This window comes from Marmota marmota, unplaced genomic scaffold (assembly GCF_001458135.2).
Source record: "Marmota marmota marmota unplaced genomic scaffold, marMar, whole genome shotgun sequence".
In the NCBI taxonomy this organism is placed as follows: Eukaryota; Metazoa; Chordata; class Mammalia; order Rodentia; family Sciuridae; genus Marmota; species Marmota marmota.
In genome coordinates, this window is record NW_026000164.1 from 2,042,816 (window position 1) to 2,064,006 (window position 21,191).

General features: G+C 46.1%; 1 protein-coding gene across 13 annotated transcripts in view; it reads left to right on the plus strand.

Annotated features, from left to right (window-relative positions):
- Kmt2c (lysine methyltransferase 2C) overlaps positions 1 to 20,093 on the plus strand; it is a 255,597-nt gene extending 235,504 nt beyond the window's left edge. For 8 of the 13 annotated variants that reach the window (XM_048786664.1, XM_048786666.1, XM_048786669.1 and 5 more), the window contains 15 exons: positions 511 to 652; positions 799 to 946; positions 2,361 to 2,539; positions 2,655 to 2,791; positions 3,679 to 3,928; positions 5,060 to 5,199; positions 5,765 to 5,872; positions 7,154 to 8,273; positions 9,432 to 9,568; positions 10,917 to 11,059; positions 11,324 to 11,492; positions 15,737 to 15,853; positions 16,255 to 16,328; positions 16,581 to 16,689; positions 18,167 to 20,093. In XM_048786664.1, the coding sequence (XP_048642621.1) occupies positions 511 to 652; positions 799 to 946; positions 2,361 to 2,539; positions 2,655 to 2,791; positions 3,679 to 3,928; positions 5,060 to 5,199; positions 5,765 to 5,872; positions 7,154 to 8,273; positions 9,432 to 9,568; positions 10,917 to 11,059; positions 11,324 to 11,492; positions 15,737 to 15,853; positions 16,255 to 16,328; positions 16,581 to 16,689; positions 18,167 to 18,259 (3,066 nt within the window). In that variant the 3' untranslated portion in view covers positions 18,260 to 20,093. The remainder of the gene's footprint in view (positions 1 to 510; positions 653 to 798; positions 947 to 2,360; positions 2,540 to 2,654; positions 2,792 to 3,678; positions 3,929 to 5,059; positions 5,200 to 5,764; positions 5,873 to 7,153; positions 8,274 to 9,431; positions 9,569 to 10,916; positions 11,060 to 11,323; positions 11,493 to 15,736; positions 15,854 to 16,254; positions 16,329 to 16,580; positions 16,690 to 18,166) is intronic. The other 5 variants (XM_048786668.1, XM_015493641.2, XM_048786667.1 and 2 more) reach the window with 4 other exon arrangements.
- Positions 20,094 to 21,191: the final 1,098 nt, after the last annotated feature.

Consider the following 21,191-nt stretch of genomic DNA (forward strand, 5'->3'; position numbering starts at 1 on the left):
TGCCTTTTTTTACAAGATCTTGAACAATCAGATCTTAAGTTGCATTTAAAGTTTAGGATTACAAATTCTTCAGTTTTTCATAGAACTAGGGCATATCTTTATGAGAATTTAATAAAATAAATTTTTAGAACGTATTACAATTTATTAGAGTTTTAAAGCTGTCTTTTACTAATTTATAACCATGAAATCTGAAAAGGAGTAGCATATAATAGTCTCAGACCTAATGGAAATTTGCTTCTTCATTGCAAAGCTAAGTCCTCAAGCTCCAGGTCCAATAAGCAAATGGATCATAATGTATCCACAAAATCATAAGTAGTAGTTCTGCAAAACCCCTTCTAGCTTTATATGTATATTTTTCTTCCTGGTGTGCATTTGGAAATGAAGATGCAACTTGAGTACATTTTTGTAGCCTTGCTTCTATTTGCTAAAAATTCACAGAACTAGGTATTAGCAAGCTCGTTGCATATTTGCTCAGTAGCATATAATTTAAAATTTTTTGGTCTCCTGCAGCAGAATAATTTAAGTAATCCTCCAACACCCCCTGCCTCTCTTCCTCCTACACCACCTCCTATGGCTTGTCAGAAGATGGCAAATGGTTTTGCAACAACTGAAGAACTTGCTGGAAAAGCTGGAGTGTTGGTGAGCCATGAAGGTACGATTGTGCCTCCACGTTTTATACCTATGATAAGTGTACCTTTACCAGCTGTGTCTGGTACAGTGACAGTAGTACTGTCCAGTGCTGTCTGCTTATCAACTTTGACTAGATGTACTTATGGTTTTGTATGTTGGCTTTTGCAGTTACCAAAGCTCTAGGACCGAAGCCATTTCCACTGCCCTTCCGGCCCCAGGACGACTTGCTGGCCAGAGCTCTTGCTCAAGGCCCAAAGACAGTCGATGTTCCAGCATCTCTCCCAACACCACCTCACAATAATCAGGAAGAATTAAGGTACAAGTGAATTTTTTTCTTAAATCGTTGATATTTCTTTTTCTTATGTATTTAGCATAATGTGTAAAGAAATAGTATATAAAAACATTGGACGGATAAAATTTGAGTACTATTCTTGAGCTTATTAATTTTATAAGACATTGTTACTACCAGATATACTTATATTATGTATTTTAAAAATCTTGCATAATTTAGAGAATTCAACAAATGATAATTGAACAGACATTAAAACAATGAAAGACCTTCATGGGAAGGATTTCAAAGATCACCGTCCTCTGCAGGCTGTGAGGGTCATGTGCTGGGTGCACTGACGCTCATGGATGTCTGAAGGAGAGATAAGCACCTGCAGATACTAGAGTGCTGCTGTGCAGACTTGTCACCAGTTTGTGTTAGTTCTTTGGCTCCAGGATTGTGATTGGGGAGAATCAGGTTCCCATAGTAGTTAATCAGCACCCAACTAGTTAGTTCCAAGGAGTTGAGATATACTTCAAGTTTTTATCTTTTCCTTGGAAAATCTGGCATAATAACTTCTATTTGATGAGACATCCACTGACTCTCAGTCTCTTACTTTACTAATGAGAAAACTGGACCAAAGAAAAGAGCAACTTGTTGGTTCAGAGTCCAGGTCTTCTTTCTCTTGTACCTCACTGCCGAGAGTAGGCATCATTGCTCTTTTCATGGGCTGTGAACAGCAGCTTGCTGGGCATGGTGTTTGGTGACCCAGTACAGTGTCTGCTCCAACCCTGGACTTCATAGGACGCTGTCCAGAAGCCTTTCTCAGGTCTCCGTCAGCATGAGCGGGAGGCGTGGGAGACAGACAGCAGTCCCAGGAATAGTCTGCAGCTGTTAGTCTGGGACTTCACCATTTCCCTGGTGGACCCAGGTCCTAGACTAGACAGGAGGGACCACTTTCTTCTTTTTTCACCTTACTTTGTCAGTTAAGAAAAAGAAGTATCTGTGAAGCCACAGCACCCAGGTTTTCTCCCCTCTTGCCACGGTAAGCAGCAGCAGCAGCAAGATGGCTATTTTCACAGCCACTGTCTGTTGGCTTGCAGCTCTGATGCTGAATGTGTGCATGGACTGCTCCTTCCTATTCAAGTAACAGGAGGCTTAGTCTCAGTGACCTGGAGTTTTGCAGAGGTGTTAGTATTCATCTTCCTCTTTGGCAAGTCTTTAAACTTTGATACTAAAGCTTTGGTCAGAAGGAAACACAGCTGTTTACACTATTTCATAGCTAAACCTGTTTATATTTTTCCCAAGAGAGTCCTTGTTTGACCTTGAGCGATTGATTTGCTGCTTATGTTATTGCCATTGATCACTCAGAGAGCATCCTTGTTGTGGGATACATGGAGTTGGTTTGAGAAGGCCCTGTGGTGGGTTTGCACGCCATGATGTGTGTGTGCTCCTCTTCCAGGATACAGGATCACTGTGGTGATCGGGACACTCCTGAGAGCTTCGTTCCCTCGTCCTCTCCTGAGAGTGTGGTTGGAGTGGAAGTGAGCAGGTATCCAGATCTGTCACTGGTCAAGGAGGAGCCTCCAGAGCCAGTGCCATCCCCCATCATTCCGATTCTTCCTAGCACAGCTGTGAAAAGTAAGACCACTTGGCCTCATTACCTCTTCATTTCCCGCTGGTTTACTATTATCATATTTTGACCTTGAAGAGTCATTAACGTGTCTTTCTCTCCCCTACCTCCACTTCTTTCAAGGTTCAGAATCAAGAAGGAATGACATCAAAACTGAGCCAGGCACTTTATTTTTTACATCACCTTTTGGTTCATCCCCAAATGGTCCCAGATCCGGTCTCATATCTGTAGCAATTACCCTGCATCCTACAGCTGCTGAGGTAAAGATGAAATGACTTCTTAATGCCATGGAGTATGTCCCATTATTGAAGACATTGGTGGCTTACATAAATTGCACAGTCATCGAGAACAAAAGATGAAGTTGAGGGTAGGGTGAATGGGCATTTAGACCTCTAAGCTGCTTTTGAGCACTGGCATTAGCAGGAGATTGATCTTAACCAAAGTCAAGGCAGAAAGGGATGTTGGAGTCCACAGTTCCTATTAAAAGATATGTACATTTAGAGAGGCACCTTTTCAAAACTTAAGGCTGCAGAAAACTAACGATCAATAAAGAATGTTATCAGCAAAAAAAGTTTTGCAGAAGTAGTAGAAAAGTCTTTTTTAGGTAGCAGCTGCTATGTCAAATACTAGTGAGTTGCTGAGGATTTTTAAATCTTTATAAACTGAATCCTGCAGAGACATTTTATTGGAGACCAAGCTCATAATGCTGTATCACAATATTTCGGTCGTTAACAGAATAGCATTCTTGTGGACCGTTTCACACTTTTGGCCAGAGCTGACTGGTCACCCTGTGATGTGAGCTTGCTCTGAAAACTTTTGAAAAAGGTCAGCTTATCCCTTATGCTCAGGTCTTTATACCATTCAGGTATTAAGAGAGCTAAATGGCTTAATGTGCTCCCAAGTTGCTCGTGTTAGTTGAAATCTCCTCCTGAGGGTCTCTGTTGATGAAGACTTCACTTGTATATTGGTCCATTAAAACGTGTCCCGTCACCTCCCCAGGACTCTCAAGTCTAAATAAAAATTGTTGGATTTCCTTGCCCTTTACGCACCAGGCGGACAGCATCCACCCTAAGTGTGTTTCTCTTCAAGAGTGGTGGTGCGCTGTGGCCTTCTGGGTGACTAACACGGGCTTTGCGTTTTGTTTTAGAACATTAGCAGTGTTGTGGCTGCGTTTTCCGACCTTCTTCACGTCCGAATTCCTAACAGCTATGAGGTTAGTAATGCTCCAGATGTTCCATCCATGGGTTTGGTCAGTAGCCACAGAATAAACCCAGGTTTGGAGTATCGACAGCATTTACTTCTTCGTGGGCCTCCACCAGGATCTGCACACCCTCCCAGATTAGCCAGCTCTTACCGGCTGAAGCAGCCTAATGTACCATTTCCTCCAACAAGCAATGGTGAGCTAGTGAGCTTTTTGTTAATCCCAAATCCATTCTTGACTCAAAATTAAGCTTATTCTTTTTAAAGTCTCAATTTTATTTTCAACAAGTAACAGGCACCGTGCTGGTGTGAGTCCTTGGTTAATTAGCCTTGCTGGGCGGTCTGTTTTCTGTAGTGTGGTGCAGCCATTTGTGCTGTGGTGTGTGGTGTCTTGCTGTCAACCAGGGAGTGTTGAGTGTAGCTGTCTGCAGGCTGTTGGAAGAAGCCTCTGACTTGCTCACCCTTAAGCAGCTTCTGTTCTTCATGTCCCTGAAACCTGTGCCACTGACTGCCTTCTCCAAGTGGTGCTGATAAGGCTGCCGGTCTGGCGTGTGTTGCTTGTCTTCTCCTCTTCCTTCTCTCTTCCCCTTGTCTGCATCTACACTGCCCTTGCAGGGCCACCCTCTTCCCAGAGGGACATCCCTGCCCATCACTGAAAAACCACACTCCTGCCTCAGGCCATGCTGGGACCAGCCTACTTTGTCATGTCTCCCTGCTCGCCAGTTTCCTTGGGATCTTTTTCTGTTGTTACCCTTCTGGAATCTAGTAGCTCTTCAGTTCTCATCTTTAAAGTCTTTTTGAGAGCATCCATGCTGCAGTTTGGAACTCTTAGCTGGGAGCTGCTTCTGTCACCCGTGTTTTTCCTGGCTCTTTCTGTCATCTCCCATCCACCTCCCCCATCCCAGAGATGTTCTGAGTAGACTCCAAATCCTGAACTTATATTTTAACTTGGTCTTGGGTCTTTGCTTTCTTTCTTTCTGATGCTCCAAGTCATGCTTATTTAAATTTCCTCTGCACATTTCTCTTTATTGTTCATGAAATGTTTTAGTGGCACCTTGACCTCAAACAACAGAAATCTCTTCCTCCTCCACTCACTGAGTGCCTTGATTGAATACTAATATATCTTGGTGACTTAGTTTTGTTATTGTTTCATGCTAGCATTGTTTCCCCAGTTGTTTGAGAATAAACGTGTTTCTTTATTTGTACTCCAGTCACATTATTTTTTATCAAAGAATATAAAGTAAGTTGAACCAAGGTCAGTACAGTGTAATCTGATGCCTTATGTCACCGGTCAGTTTTAATTACTAACAAAAGTTGGTTGCCTCTAGGTCTGTCTGGATATAAAGACTCTGGTCATGGTATTGCAGAAAGCACAGCACTCAGACCACAGTGGTGCTGTCACTGCAAAGTGGTTATCCTTGGAAGTGGTGTGCGGAAATCTTTCAAAGACGTGGCCTTCATGAACAAGGTACTGTGCCTTCTATCTCCACCCCCAACCCCCACCCCTGGAGGTGTCAGTGGCACTGACTGCTCTTCCACCTGGGAGGGGCCCCGTCCCACTGTACAGTGGGACATGTTCCTGGGGTGACATGAGTATGTTGTCCTCAGGGCTTCAAGCCAGGCAGCTCCAGCAAACTGCCAAGTTGTTTGTGATAAGGACCACAGTTCTGATAGTGAATGAAATAGGGATGATATAGTTTGCACATTTCTAGGAGAATATAATTATATGCTAAAGATTGGGAGATGGTCACCTTATTTTTAAGATCAAGAAACTTTTTAACATAATGTAAAAATCACAGTCAACATGTAGAACCTCTTTTATATATATATTTTTAGTTGTAGATGGACACAACAACTTTATTTTATTTTTATGTGGTGCTGAGGATCTAAGCCACTACCTCTCACATGTGAGGCGAGCGCTCTACCACTGAGTTATGCCCCAGCCCTATGTCCTCTTTTTATTAAGAGGATTTTATTAAGTTTTGACTTGTTGAGACGCCCCCCACACACACACATTTCTCTCTACTTTTCAGGATTCTCGAGATAGCACCAAGAGAATGGAGAAGGACATCGTCTTTTGTAGTAATAATTGCTTTATTCTTTATTCATCAACTGCACAAGCAAAAAACTCAGAAAACAAGGTAATGTTAGTGCAATCTCTGCTAAACAATATGTAGTGAGTGGTTTTGTGTGTTCCAAGTATATAATAGTGAGTAGAACAGATGTGTCCCTGCCTTGCAGAGCTCTGAGTGAGGGTCCTGGTGGCCGCTCACTGAAAGAGGCAGCCTTGCCTTTGCTGCTCTTCCACATGCAGTGAGGGAGTGGGCAGATGAGTCTACGTTCTCAAAGTTCAGAACTAAGTAGAAACTAATACTGAAATCTTGATCCTTACAAATTACGAATCTCTGCAAATTACAGATTTTTAAGTCTTAATTAACATTTAAAAATACTTCTATTAATATTACCTCAATAGGAAAATTTGTTCAAAAATAAAACTTAAGTCTATTCATGTACTGTGAGAAAGCATTTGGCTCACGCCAAGTTGTTTTACTTGATGTAAGTAGTCTGGGTATGTAGTTGATGCAAGTGATATTGTTAATTATATGTTTTGAAAGAAATTTTATCCCGTAAGCAAGACTGCTAGTCATGGCTTTCACAGGAGAACGTGCTGAAGAGGCTTCTTGCTAACAGGCAATAGTCCTCACTATAATAAAATCCAAGCCATCTGACAAGTAAATCTGGACTTTAAACACCTCAGCCTAGGTGAGGAGGTTGTCACCAGGTAGTTTCTTAGGCTGGTGTGCAGTACCTGCCCACTTTGGGATCCTGGATGAGGCCTGGCTCTTTTCAGTTACCGTTTAGGATGTGGCATGTGAGCAGAAGGACTGTGTGGTTTTGGTGTTCATTACTTTGTGGCAGCCTGGCCCAGCTCTGAGCAGCTGGTCCAAGTGAGGAGCCTAGACACCTGGGCAGGATCTGCTCTTTGGCAGAGAGCCTCTTCCCCGTTAATTCCACCTGAGAATAGTGGACAGGAGTGGAGTTAAACTCTTGCCAAATGACATTGCCACATGACACTGTTGTGTTGTACCAATTAAATTAGCTAGAACTTCTGATGGCACTGATTTTTCCAGCTTTTTATAACGGGGAAGGGGAATGTCCAAGAGGGCTTAAGGAGTGAGCATTCTGTAACTGACAGCTGTGAAAAAGGCATAGATAGAACCACCCTGGCTGCCCTGCCCTTCTCCATTTCTCCAGTAGGACCCGGCCAGCTTCCACTAAGCCCGAAACCTCATGTACCCCATCTTCTCATCAAGTCAGACCCCGGTTAAACCAGCTGCTTGGCTTCTTGCTGAAACAGAACTACTTTTAGGGCATGTGAGTCACTCTTTTCTTTTTCCTCCATGGCTTCTGCTTACGGCCAGGAATCCACTCCTTCGTTGCCACAGTCACCCACGAGAACGATGCCATCCAGAGTGTTTCACCAGTACAGCAACAACATCTCCACACTGGGTGTGCACTGCCTCCCGCAGCTCCCGGAAGAAACCTCCCCCCCTCCTTCACCGCCCATCACCTTCCCTCCGGCCTTTGAAGCAGCCAAAGTAGAAGCCAAACCCGATGAGCTTAAGGTGACAGTCAAGCTGAAACCTCGACTCAGGACTGTTCATGGTGGGTTTGAAGACTGTAGGCCACTGAACAAAAAGTGGAGAGGAATGAAATGGAAGAAATGGAGCATTCATATTGTCATCCCCAAGGGGACATTTAAACCACCATGTGAGGATGAGATAGATGAGTTTCTGAAGGAATTAGGCACTTCTCTTAAACCTGACCCTGTGCCCAGAGACTGTCGGAAGTGTTGCTTCTGCCACGGAGAAGGGGATGGGCTGACAGACGGGCCTGCGAGGCTGCTCAACCTTGACTTGGACCTGTGGGTCCACTTGAATTGTGCCCTGTGGTCCACAGAGGTCTATGAGACACAGGCTGGTGCCTTAATAAATGTGGAGCTAGCTCTGAGGAGAGGCCTACAGATGAAATGTGTCTTCTGTCACAAGACAGGTGCCACCAGTGGATGTCACAGATTTCGATGCACCAACATTTATCACTTCACATGCGCCATTAAAGCACAATGCATGTTTTTTAAGGACAAAACTATGCTTTGCCCCATGCACAAACCAAAGGGAATCCATGAGCAAGAATTAAGTTACTTTGCAGTCTTCAGGAGGGTCTACGTTCAACGCGACGAGGTGCGTCAGATTGCCAGCATCGTGCAGCGGGGAGAGCGGGACCACACCTTTCGTGTTGGGAGCCTCATCTTCCACACGATTGGTCAGCTGCTTCCCCAGCAGATGCAGGCGTTCCACTCGGCTAAGGCTCTCTTCCCCGTGGGCTACGAGGCCAGCCGCTTGTACTGGAGCACGCGCTATGCCAACAGGCGCTGCCGCTACCTCTGCTCCATTGAGGAGAAGGATGGGCGCCCAGAGTTCGTCATCAGGATTGTGGAGCAAGGCCATGAGGACCTCGTCCTGAGTGACACATCACCAAAAGGTCAGGCCTGCCACCTACATGCTCTGCAGAGCCAGAGGCTCGATGTTAGGCCAATGAATGCTTTTTACATCAACATTTTTTGTGGGGTGCGTTGAGGTGGGATACCAGGGATTGAACTCAGGCACTCAACCACTGGGCCACATCCCCTGCCCTATTTTGTATCCTCACGTTCAGTTCATGTAACAGCAGATGAGTAGTTTTCATTTACAGATGCAGGTCTTGGCTTCCTTGTATTATACCTTGCTATTTGCTATACAGTTTTCTAAGCACTTTTGTAGTCAACATGCATTTGAGCATAAAAGTTGGTGAAATAAATCTGAGAATAATTTGTAGGTAAAGGTTGCCTGCCATTTACCTTGGGGGGAGGTCCTCTTCCTTCTTTCTTTTAAGTACTGGGGATTTTTAAAGTCCTGGTGCTCACTGAGCCACATCCCCAGTCCTTTTTATTTTTTATTTTGAGACAGGGTCTCATTAAGTTGCTTAGGCTGACCTTGAACTTGCAATCCTCCTGCCTTGGCCTCCTAAGTTGCTGGGATTGCAGGTGTGTACCGCTGTGTCCCATTGGGGACCTTCTTAGTGTCAGTTTCTAGAAGGCAGCAACCATATATGAAGTGAACTGTGTATGTTTTCTCAACATCACAGAAGCATCAGATATCATACAAGTTCAGAGCTGGGAACTAGACACTTAATTTTGACTCCAGGGTAAGTCTGATAAGTCATTTTTATTGATGCAGAAAGCACTGGACAGCTGCATTTTAAAAATTGACCATTTTATTAAAAATGTATGAAATGCTCTAAAGATATTCCTAAGAAAATTGTCAATTTCACATTTTAATTTAGATTTGAGGGGAAAGGAACATATCTACAGATATTATGTATTGAACTAATCATTTTGAAACTAGTATGTTGTTTAATCAGTAAGAAAGTGGATTAGCTAGTTGCATGAATCTCAGTTATCTTAAAGTAACCTTTTTACTTTTACTCTTTATCCATAATGTAACGTTACTTTCTCCCCAATTTCATAAAGTCTTTAAATTGCTGTCACTTAGTAAACAGGTCTGTTAGATTGCTGTGTGTGAGGGACTGGGCTTCATTCTCTGGTTTGTGCTTAGCTAAGAGTGGGGTCGTCATAGAAATCGCCTTCCTGTCTGCATGTAGGTGTCTGGGATAAGATCTTGGAGCCTGTGGCCAGTGTGAGGAAGACGTCTGAGATGCTCCAGCTCTTCCCTGCCTACTTGAAAGGAGAAGACCTGTTTGGCCTGACTGTCTCCGCAGTGGCACGGATAGCTGAATCAGTGAGTACCTAACTCACGGTCCGGAACAGGAACTGCCTTCTAATTCAGCGGAGCCAGCTGACCACACCATGGCAGGATGTGTGCTTTTCAGAGCAGGATTTTGCCTGTGGGTTGACCCCTGTATCTGGAGGAAAACAGGCACCAATGATAAAGGGAAGACCTCAGTGCAGTATTTCCCTTTCCTCAAAGAAGCTCTGGTCAGTCCTCAGGGTCTCTTCCAGCCCAGGGGCTAGCCAGGGTGGAGGATGCCAGCTGTCATGTCTTCGCTATCTACGTGGATGGGGAGACCCTCTTCCCTGGCCTTCTGAGGTTCTGCACTTGAGAATGTTGGGGTTCCCTTTTCCTGGCTCTGCATGTTTGTGGCCACTCTCCTGGCCTCTTCCTGGGGTCAGTCTCCAGAGGGCAGCAGGCTATAGCAGCGCTTGGTAGAAGGCTCCTCTGACTCTGTTCAGAAGATAACAAGTGAGTTTGGCAGTGACGCTGTCTGAACCATGTACATGATACTTCTGGAAAATCACATGTTGATAAGGCACTGTATATTTTGGGGGGTTTCAGGGATTAAACACAGGGGTGCTTAACCACTGGACTACATCCCAGCCTTTTTATTTTGAGACAGGACCTTGCTAAGTTGCTCAGGGCATTGCTAAGTTGCTGAGACTGGCTTTGAACTTAAATCTTTCTACCTCAGCCTCCTGAGCTGCTGGGGTTATAGGTGTGCACCACCACACCCAGCTAAGGCACTGTTTTCAAGAATAAAAATTCACTGGTGTGTTACCTTAGTTGCAGGCCTGATTGCCTCCTTTGGAATACCCCTGCCTATGATGTCTGTCTTCTATGACTACAGAGAAAAATGTTTCACAAGAAATATGTTCTAGAAAAGACCCTTAATGAATACACCTTTAGTTAGTTGCCACTACACTCCTAGGACATCACGGATGATACCATGTCATACAGTCATGTTTTAAAGAAGAAATATATGATCAAGAAAGCAAGTCATGTAAAAAAAATCTTAGCAGCTCTTAGTTTTAAAATTCAGATGGAAGAACTAAGTTGTTAGTCCTTCATTCCCTGTGTTTTGGTTGTTGGTCTTGGAACCTGTGGCACGCACATGTGTGCTTGGTTGTATGGGGTTCTGTGGGTTTGACCTTTCTCTTCAGAGAGCACTTGTCAGGGTTTGCTGAGTTCTGCTTTGAAACTGAGCCGACAAGCTCATGCTCAAAGAGATCTGAGTGCAGGCTGATTATGTTTAATAGGTCAAAAGACCATTTTGTTACCCGGAAAAATGTTTGAGTGGTTTTTGTGGTCCCAGTCACATGGTTATCTTTTTGTGTATTTTGCTTCTTTTCAGCTCCCTGGGGTTGAGGCTTGTGAAAACTACACCTTCCGCTATGGCCGGAATCCACTCATGGAACTCCCCCTTGCCGTTAACCCCACAGGTTGTGCCCGTTCTGAACCTAAAATGAGTGCCCATGTCAAGAGGTTTGTGTTAAGGTATTTTGTTTTAACTTCACATAGTACAGCCCAGGGTTTCTAGGCGTATTAGCGGTTTTTGTGCTTTATCTGTCTGCTGCTTATAAACCCTGCTGTCTCTGGCTGTGTATGTGCCTGACTACCTCAGAGGACGCTGTGTGTCTCTGCTAGGCAGCTTTCCGTGTGTTTCTGTTAGTAAGACTTTGAATCAGTCTGGCTTTGGGCATCATTCAGAGGCGTCTTCAGTTTTTCTTTTGTTTCCTGTTGGTACGCCATTATCTGCAGGCCGCACACCCTGAACAGCACCAGCACCTCAAAGTCCTTTCAGAGCACGGTTACTGGGGAGCTGAATGCGCCTTACAGTAAGCAGTTTGTCCACTCCAAGTCATCGCAGTACCGGAGAATGAAGACCGAGTGGAAATCCAATGTGTATCTGGCCCGGTCTCGGATCCAGGTGAGGACTGTGTTCAGAGTCACAGGTGGTGTCTGGCAATAGGAGACATAATAGGATGTGGAAAGCTCTTTGACCTGGCTGCAGGGACGAGAGAGTCTGGTTCGCTAGGGCTTCAGGCTTGGTCTAGTAAGCATTCTACCACTGAGCCACAGCTGCATCCCAAGAATCATATTTTGAAGTCCTATTCAGTTTTGTCAGTTTATAACACTAGTAATTTCAAACATAAGCTGACGTTGGGGATGCACATCTTTGCATCTCAGTGCATGCCCTTTGGAACTCTTGGGAAAAAAAATATTGCTATATTTTTGCACACACTAGATTTTTTGGAGAGCTCAGTAGGGCTGTTTTTTCTTTTTATATGTACCAGGGATTGAACCCAGGGGTCTTAACCACCTATACATATTCCCAGCCCTTTCTTTTTTTAATATATACCTTTATTTTGTTTACTTATTTTTATGTGGTGCTAAGAATCGAACCCAGGGCCTCGCACAACTAGGCGAACATGCCACCACTGAGCCACAACCCAGCCCCCCCAGCCCTTTTTAATTTATTTTTATTTTAAGACATGGTCTCACTAAGTTGCTGAGGTTGGCTTTGAATTCGCAATCATCCTGCCTCAGCCTCCTGAACCACTGGGATTACAGGCGTAATGACAGCCACCCACATGGCTCAGTTGGGCTGTTCTAAGCATCTTATGAAAAATGAAAATGTTTTTAAAAGGTGCTCCAATTTTGGAAGTCACCTTATTTTTTGTATGCCGCCTTTCTATGAAGTCACCACACATGTCTAGGTCGTGAGATGTCTTTAAGTAAGGCCATTTAGGCTGAGCAATCAGAATCCTCGTCCGGCTCCTCCCTGAAGACCTCAGTGTTGCAGTCAATGTCCAGCATCTCTCCTCTGTGTCCCAGGGGCAGCTGCAGAGCTCCTCTTGCCAGGCTTGGCCTTCCTGACAGTGCTGTGGGCCCTAGTGCTGCTGGGCGGCACCGCCGCTTCCACTGGCATCGGTTCCCGGCCGCCCTCCCGCGGCCTCTGTTCACCACCTCCCCCATCCTGTGTCGGGCCCAGCCCCTTCGTGGCCACCCTGTCATGGCTCCAGGAGTCCATGGCTTCATTGAGAACGTGAACGGGAGCCCTGATCTGTGTGGACGCTCTCAGGTTCTTTTTTTTTTGAGGGGGGCATCTTTTTTCCTCCTCACTGCAAGGTTCCGGATCCTCTCTGTCTTCTTGATATTTGGATATTTCATGGAAGTGTGCCCAGACTGAGGCCTTTCTTGATGGACTACTCTTCTCACTTGGTGAGCCCTTCCACCCTGGAGGACTGTGGCCTCAATCTGAGAAGCGCTTGCTGCACACTGTTTTGCAAGTCCCTCTTCTGCTTCATCTCTGTAGACCAGCACCGCACCCCTGAGGTCTCAGAACTCGGAGCATGGCCCCCAGACTTGTGGAGGAACTTGTTGGGACTGACAGTCCAGTGACCCAGAGGAGGGGCTGCCTCCTCCCCAGCTCTGTTTTCCCAGCTCTCTGCCCCGAGACCTGCTCTGCCTTTGCTGCTGCTCTTCCTCGTGTGCCAGCTAAGAGCCCAGGTCCTCCTGACACTTCCACCCCCGTGTGTAGGTCGTGGATGGACCTTCTTCCTACTGCTGAGCCCCCAGACTCTACAGGAGTGAGCACCCTGTCCCTGCCCCTTGTAGTGGGCCTTTATTCACACTCTGGATATCTCGGGACCGTGCCCTCGTGCTGGAGGAGGGTTTCAGTGGTGTCTTTGCTGAGCTCTCTGAGCTCTCGTAGTTTCCGCCTCCTTCCGTCGGTCTGCCTCTCTTCCTCTGCCTCCCAGTCCTCGTGGCACTGACAGCAGGCTCCTGTGATTTCGTGCACCTGCCATGGAAATACATGCACGTGTGTGCACTCAGGTGAACACAGAGTCGCTAGCCTCTCCCACTCCCTCTCTCACTGACCCCAGGCCCCAGATGGCACCATGCTGTAGTGAGCTGCCCTCAGCCACTCCCTAGGGAGTGTGCCATCCCATCCGGAACAGTCTCCCGGGTGTAGCCCCCCGCATGGAGGCTGAGCCCCACAGTAAGGCGTGTGTTCGGCTGTGCTGGCTTTTCCTCGCAGCCAATGGTGCTGGGTTCTGAGCAGGCAGCGCTGCGCATTCCTCCCTGTAGTGTAGGAGACTGTTTTTCTTCTTGTCCCATTTTTGGTAGGTGTTACCAATTCCTCATGCTTTTGCCACTCTTTCAGTGTGGAGTGGCATGTGACCTTAGTTGAAGTTCCCACCCATTGACAAATGGGTGCCTTTCTTGTCTCCTGCTTGGATTCACCTTGGGGAATCAAGTGTTCATGTCTTTTGACCACTTTTCAGTTTCTAACAACTGTTAGTTCTCCTGTGAAACATTCTTTGTCTATGAGGAAATATGGTCTCTCTTTTTCTTATGAAGGTTTAAACAGTTAAGTTTCTGTAGCTTCTAGCCTTGGTCAAGTCCATATTCTTCATATGCACTCTCAGGTACTTTCCTCTTGTGATAGGAGACAGCTTTACTTACTCCCCTTGGGCGACCAGTTGCGACTCATTCACATCCAGCTGAGTTTTCACACTCCTGTAATCACTGCACAGGAAGTTGCCGTAGGCAGATGGGTCTGGATGCTGTTTCCCTCGTCTTCCTGTCTGTTCTGAACTGCTGGGCTCCCCAGCATTCTCCGTTGCTGCCTTCTGCTCAGAACTGAAGGCAGAGACCCAAATCAGGTTTAGGAAATGCAGATATTGATGAGATTTTGACATATTTTTTCAGTATGTTGTTTTTCTACAATTTGTAGTGATACAAACTTGATTTTATTTATTTGTTGATTTCTGTGCTGGGGATTGAACCCAGAGGTGGTTAACCACTGAGCCCCATCCCCAGCCCTTTTTATATTTTATTTTCAAACAGGGTCTTGCAGAGTTGGTTAGGGCCTTGCTGAGTTGCTGAGGCTTTGAACTTGCGATCCTCCTGCCTCAACCTCTGAGCCACTGGGATCACAGGTGTGGGTCACTACACCCAGCATGATAAAGACTTCACAGCACTGCATGTAGTACGTAATTTCAGGGCTCTCAGACATCCTAAGCTGCCCCGGGAGAGATGGGCTGCTGCGGTTCAGCCTGTTCAAGTTGCAGTACATTCTTGCCCAGAATTTTTTATTAGAGCAAAGATAATGCCTTCCTTAAGAGTTTCGTTTGTGGGCTGGGGATGTGGCTCAAGCGGTAGCGCGCTCGCCTGGCATGCGTGCGGCCCGGGTTCGATCCTCAGCACCACATACAAACAAAGATGTTGTGTCCGCCAAGAACTAAAAAATATATATATATATATATATATATATATAAAAGAGTTTCGTTTGTTTTAAACTTTCCTGATAATTACAGCAGAGTCATGTTTTTGCTTCTTCTCTTTGCCTTCCAGGAAATTCAGCCAACCCTAAAACCCGTTCATAGTAATGATTCCTCATAGTTATCTGTTTCTGTTTTACTAAATTGGTTGTCATGTCAAGTCCTTCTTGAAACAGTAGCAGGAGAACATACTCACCAGAAGCTGTTCCTGCCTTGGTGGGTGGAGCTCACCCGGTGCTCTGTGAGGACAGGGCCTGCTGGGTGGTGTGTACACAGTCTGCAGTGTTCCTTTACAGATGGCTTTGGTCTGCTGTGTGCTGCCATGACAGGACACCATACGGTAGCAGCTCCCAGATCACAGAACTTGACTTGGCTCACCATTTTGGAGTGTGGGAAGGCCAAGACTAAGGGGTCAGATGCACTTGGTGAGGGCCTTCTTGCCATATCTTCCTGGGTAGGAGGCCAAACAGCAAGTGGAGCAGGGAAGTAGACCTAGTCCACCTGTCAGGACCACTCACTCCCAGGATGACTAGCCCATTTTCAAAATATCAGCACCAACCATGCACAGGAGCAGAGCCCCCCTGGCCCGAGCCCCCGAAGCCCCACCTGTCAACCCTATTGCACAGGCAGCGAGTTTCCCACTGTGGACTTTGGGGCACATTCACAACAACACAGCTGTGCTCTTAAGAATTTAGTATAAAGACCTAGGAACCAAGTAGCAATGGCACAGCTCTAGGTGGCAAGCTTTTCAGAAATTAAGATATTCAGTGAAAAAGATCACTTGGGTTAAGGTGAAAACCTCAAGTGTGGCTTTTGATAGGTCCAGGATAGCACCGTTGTGTCTGTTAACCAGAGTGTGATGTGTGCTCGTGCTTTCCCCCAGGGCCTCGGCCTGTATGCTGCCCGGGACATAGAGAAGCACACCATGGTCATCGAGTACATCGGGACTATCATTCGAAATGAAGTGGCCAACAGGAAAGAGAAGCTGTACGAGTCCCAGGTAGGCTCCGGTCCCTGTGAAGAATAGACTGAACACAATCCCTCATCTCTGTCCCTGTGCCTTCCAAACACCTGACAGGCTGGGCCACATCCGTGTACTGTGTTTGGTCTCGAACCAACACTGTGTGTGCATACCTTTGCATTGTTCTGTGGTCTCGTGCCTTGGGTTTTGTTTATCGGTGGTGGTATTGTGAAGGTGTAGCTGTAGATTATTGGGCCTGGCTGCGTTGGACCCATGGCTCCATGCTTGCTGTTGGTCCCATGCAGATGCACCTGCTGCAGTTGGCCCAGTGGCCCTAGGGAGTGCGGTCAGGGTGCATTCAATGGGGCATCTGGGCCTGCTGCTGAGGGTCTGGGTGGAAGAGTTTGGGTTGTGCACTGAGTCGCCTGCTTTCTCTGTAGAACCGCGGTGTGTACATGTTCCGTATGGACAGTGACCACGTGATCGACGCAACACTCACTGGAGGGCCTGCAAGGTGAGGCGAAAAGGACCCAGGGAACAGGGTTCTGCAGGGGCTTGGTGCAGAGGGGAGGCGGCCAAAGCAGGGGAAGAGCTCACACTGCAGCCAGCACAGATTACAGACGTGGGCTACTGAGTTTTAAGAAATTTGTCTTGTTAACGGGTTAATAGAAATATAATAATTTAAAAGTTTGCCCTGTGAATGGAAGTTGTAAAGAGTTCCTCCAGTTGTGTTACAATCAAAAGTTTCTGACATGGTGGCTTGCAGATACATCAACCATTCGTGTGCGCCTAATTGTGTGGCCGAAGTGGTGACTTTTGAGCGAGGACACAAAATCATCATCAGCTCCAATCGGCGAATCCAGAAAGGAGAAGAGGTGAGGGCAGGGGTGTGTTGCTGTCTGTGCCTGGGTGGGAGCACGCCCTCCTGCCCACAGCGCCTGCTCGGATGTTTCCTGATTGGGAGGAAAGTCCTGGGGAGGTGACCTTGCCCCCGCGGGTCACCCACAGCCAGCGCCCCCTCCCACCACACAGCAGCCTCCTGCTCCCTGCCCTTCCCTTCCACACAGCGGCACCCTCAGGTGTCTCATGGCGCACCTTCATGTGTCTGGGGTCCTTCCTGTCCTGTGACCCTCTGCCGTCTGGCAGATCCTCTCTGGAGATGGACGTCACTGACCACTGTGTGCAAAACACAGACTTGGTGCTCTTTGTCTCTGGGCACGTGATGGTGTGGGCGCTGGTGTTAGGAGGGCCGTAGGTGCAAATCTGGGGAGCCATGTGCTCCAGATAGCTCGTCTTCACACTCACAGTCAATATAAGCTTGCAGATTTTTCACATCAACAGATTTTCCAATAATTTTAGGTATTTTGTGGTTTTTGTCTTCAAAATGCTGAATGCTACACTTGACATGAGTCCCCTTGGTCTCATAAGATCACTTGGCCTAGGGTTTCACCTTTTAAGATTGTTGAGTTGACTGCCTCATTTTGATTTCTCCACTCTGTCTGTTACATGTGATCAGCATCTTGCTCTCGGTGCCCTGGGTCGAGAGCTGTGTTTCTTTGGGAAGCGAGCCCGAGGGGCTGTGGTGGACCCAGCCTTTCTCAGCACAGTTGGGATCCCACCTGTGTGTCTGGTCATGCTTTTGGAATCCACTTTTCTAATCAAGAATAAGGGAGTGACTAGACCCAAGGCCCTTTGACATCTCAGAGTGACCTGAGGGAAGGGGACAGGACATAGAGCACCAGCAGGGCGCTGTGGAGGCTGGGCGGAGCCTGCTGAGCCTGGCCCAGCTGCCCTTCTGTTGAGTCTTGAGTAAGTCCTTTAGCCTCTCTAATCCTCTATCTATTATGTTCTGTAAAGTAGTGAAAATAATTTCCTTATGAAGCTCCTATAAAAACCTAATAGAAGGCAGTAGTGTGTTTACTAAGAGTAGCCGCTCAGTAAACACTTCCTTTCTATGTAGTAAGTCTTGCAAATAACGTTCTAGGATGTGGAGTTGAAAGAGACCCAGGAAGTCACTGGCCCCTTTGATTTGGCTGTGGGATTACCCAGGGGTAGAGGTAGAGGGGACAGCTGGAGGCTGAGGGTGTGGCTTGTCCCACCACCTCCCACCACCTCCCACCACCTTGCCAGCTGTGGGTCTGAGATGGTGGTAATATTTGGCGAGCCCTAAAGGACAGCACCCTTAGTGTCTTCTCTTCAAGGTCCCCACCTGGAGGACCGGGGAGCCTCAGCTGATCAGGTCCTCCTGGAGCCCGTGCCTGTTGGGCGGCTGGTTGGCGGTGCCTGTGAGGGAGGCAGAGCCTCGCTTCCTCGCCTGGGTTTTGGCTGACGCTGTGTCTTTGCTCCGGGCAGCTCTGCTATGACTACAAGTTTGACTTTGAAGACGACCAGCACAAGATCCCGTGTCACTGTGGAGCGGTAAACTGCCGGAAGTGGATGAACTGAATGCATTCCTTGCCATCTCAGCGGGCGGCTTGTCCCTAGGAAGAGGCGACTCAACACACCATTGGAATTTTGCAGACAGAAAGATATTTTTGTTTTCTGTTTTTTATGACTTTTGAAAAATAGCTTCTGGGATTCTGGTTTCCTCGGTCCTTGAGGTTAAGGAGGTGCAGGAGGAAGGGTGAGGGTTGAACAGAGGCACAGATGGTCCAGCACTTTTGCTTGTTTTTCTTTTTCCTTTCTTTTCCTTCCTCTTTGTTTCCCTGTGGGTGGGTTTTGTTTTGTTTTGTTTTGTTTTTGTTGTGTTTCCTTAATCTCACTAAGGAGAAACTTACTGGGGCAAAGAGCCGATGGCCACCCTGCCCCAGGGCAGGGGCCTCCTATGAATGTAAGACTGCAATCACCAGCCAGGGCGTCCAGAGTGCTGGCCACGCCCCCTGCGGCAGGCCTCTGGTCGAGTGAAGTGGACACCACTGAACAGGAATGTACTGAGATGACTTCCTTAGGGATAGAGCTAAGGGATAATAACTTGCACTAAATACATTTAAATACTTGATTCCATGAGTCAGTTTATTGTAGTTTTTGATTTCTGTAAAATAAGAGAAACTTTTTGTATTTATTATTGAATAAGTGAATGAAGCTATTTTTAAATAAAAGTTAGAAGAAAGCCAAGCTGCTGCTGTTCCCTGCAGACTAACGGACCCTGTCACTTTGTACAAACATGTAAATATTTTGAGAAAAAAATACAGTATAAAAATAGTTATTGACCAAATGCTACCAGGCTCTGCAGCAGCTCGGTGCTTATAAAACGTCATAGGGATGTCACAATATAATTTTGTCTTATTAAATATGCCATTATAATTACATAACAACCAAAATTTCAACCTGGAGTGTTTGGGCTTTTTTTGAAACTGCGGTCTATTAGTACTTGTTTTATACACCTAACTTCTGACTGAACAGAGTGTATGCTATGACTACAACTTTTATAGCGGTTTTGGTAATTTTAACTTTTTTTCACATTATATTGTTGCATCCCTACTTCTTCAGTCAGGTTTTTTGTGCTTACGATTTGTGATAACTGTGAATAACTGCTCACAAATACATCCAAATGGAGGCTGGACTTTTTCTTCAGCAAAAGTAGTTTTGATTAGAAGTTTGTTTCAGATCACAGAGAATCATGTACACATAATAGAATCATGTAGCAGGAACTTAACCTAACTTTAGCTTTCTATTTAACACAAAAATTTGAAAAAGGAAAAAAAAAGAGAGATGATCATGCTCGCATCTGCAGGACTCCGGCAATAGGGTTTTTCGAAGATGTAATTTTAAAATGTGTTTGTATGAACTGTTTACATTTCTTTAATAAAAACACACACTGTTTTGTGTTTGCTTGTAGAACCTTAATCAGCATTTTGACCCAGGTAGCTTCTTGCTGTGTACCTCGGGTTCTGGTACTGACACTTCACAGCGTGGAGGATGACGTCTGTGCACAGTCGCGTGGGCTGAGCTGTGCGCGCCAGTGCTGCGGGCCTCACCTGTCATGTATATGGCATGATGTATTTTTATCTTACAGAATAAATCAATTGTATATATTTTTCTCTTGATAAATAGCTGTATGAAATTTGTTTCTTGAATATTTTTCTTCTATTGTACAAAATTCTGACATCCTACCAGTATTTGTCCTACCGGGTTTTTGTTGTTTTCTGTTATGTATAATAGTATCTGATGTTGGCAAAAATTGAATTTTTTGAAGTATACAGAGTGTTATGGGTTTTGGAATTTGTGGACACAGATTTAGAAGATCACCATTTACAAATAAAATATTTTACATCTATAACAGCAGCCTGTGTTCTCTGCTCATCCCTCTCACTCTGGGCTGAGGCTCTTCTGCTGATGGCTGTTGGAATTCATGGACCTCTGACTTGTCCGTCAGTCTCTAGCCTTGATGCCATCACCTCGATTCTCCTCCTTCACCAGTCACTTGACCCTCAAGCCCACTGTCGTAGCTGGTGTGCTCCTCATGCAACGGAGGCGGATGGTGCTGGTGCCTCCTGTGTTTGCAGTCACGCCTATGATCCCAGCTCGGGAGGCTGAGGCAGGAGGACTGCAAGTTCAAAGCCAGCCTTGGCAACTTACTAATTTAGTGAGAGGCCCTAACTAATTTAGTGAGACCCTGTCTCAAAACAATACAAAGGGCTGGGGATGTGGCTCAGTGTTTGGTAGCCCCTGGGTTCAATCCCTGATTTAAAAAACTTAAAAATTCTTGGTGCCTCATCTCCTTGGTGAAAGCTTGGTTTTGTTTAATTGGTAGATTTAGTTTTTTTTTTTTTTTTTTTTTTTAAGCATCTGTGCTGCCCAGACTGGCATCATTTTCTCGGACTGCTCCTGCCTCAGCCTCCCACGTGTCAGCACTGCCACGCCTGGCTGGAATTTTTTCTCCTAATGGCTTTCCAGGCTTAGCCTACTCGACAGGGCCTTTGTTTCTATCATCAGTCTATTTAATGCATTTGCTTTAAAGGGCTGCTAAAAATTGAAAATACCCAAGATCTATTTTTATGTGGTGCTGAGGATTGAACCCAGGGCCTTGCACGTGTGAGGCGAGCACTCTACTGCTGAGCCACAACCCCAGCCCCCTTTTTAAATGTTTTTATGGGGGGTTGTTGATGAACTTATTTTATTCATTTATTTTATGTGTTGTTAGCTCCTGCTTCCTATACACGGAAATGGTAAATTCTCGTGTTGCCTTTACTGTGAACTCAGAGTACCTGAAAACAGTGTTTAAACGTTCCCCATGGGAGGCGTCTGCTGGCTGGGGGGGTGGGGGGGTGGCCTGGTACCAGTAGTTTCAGTCTTTTTTTTTTTTTTTTTAAACCAGGGCCTTGAGCCTGCACGCTGCACCCCTAGCCCTGAGCTGATATCTCTGAGCTCTGGCTTG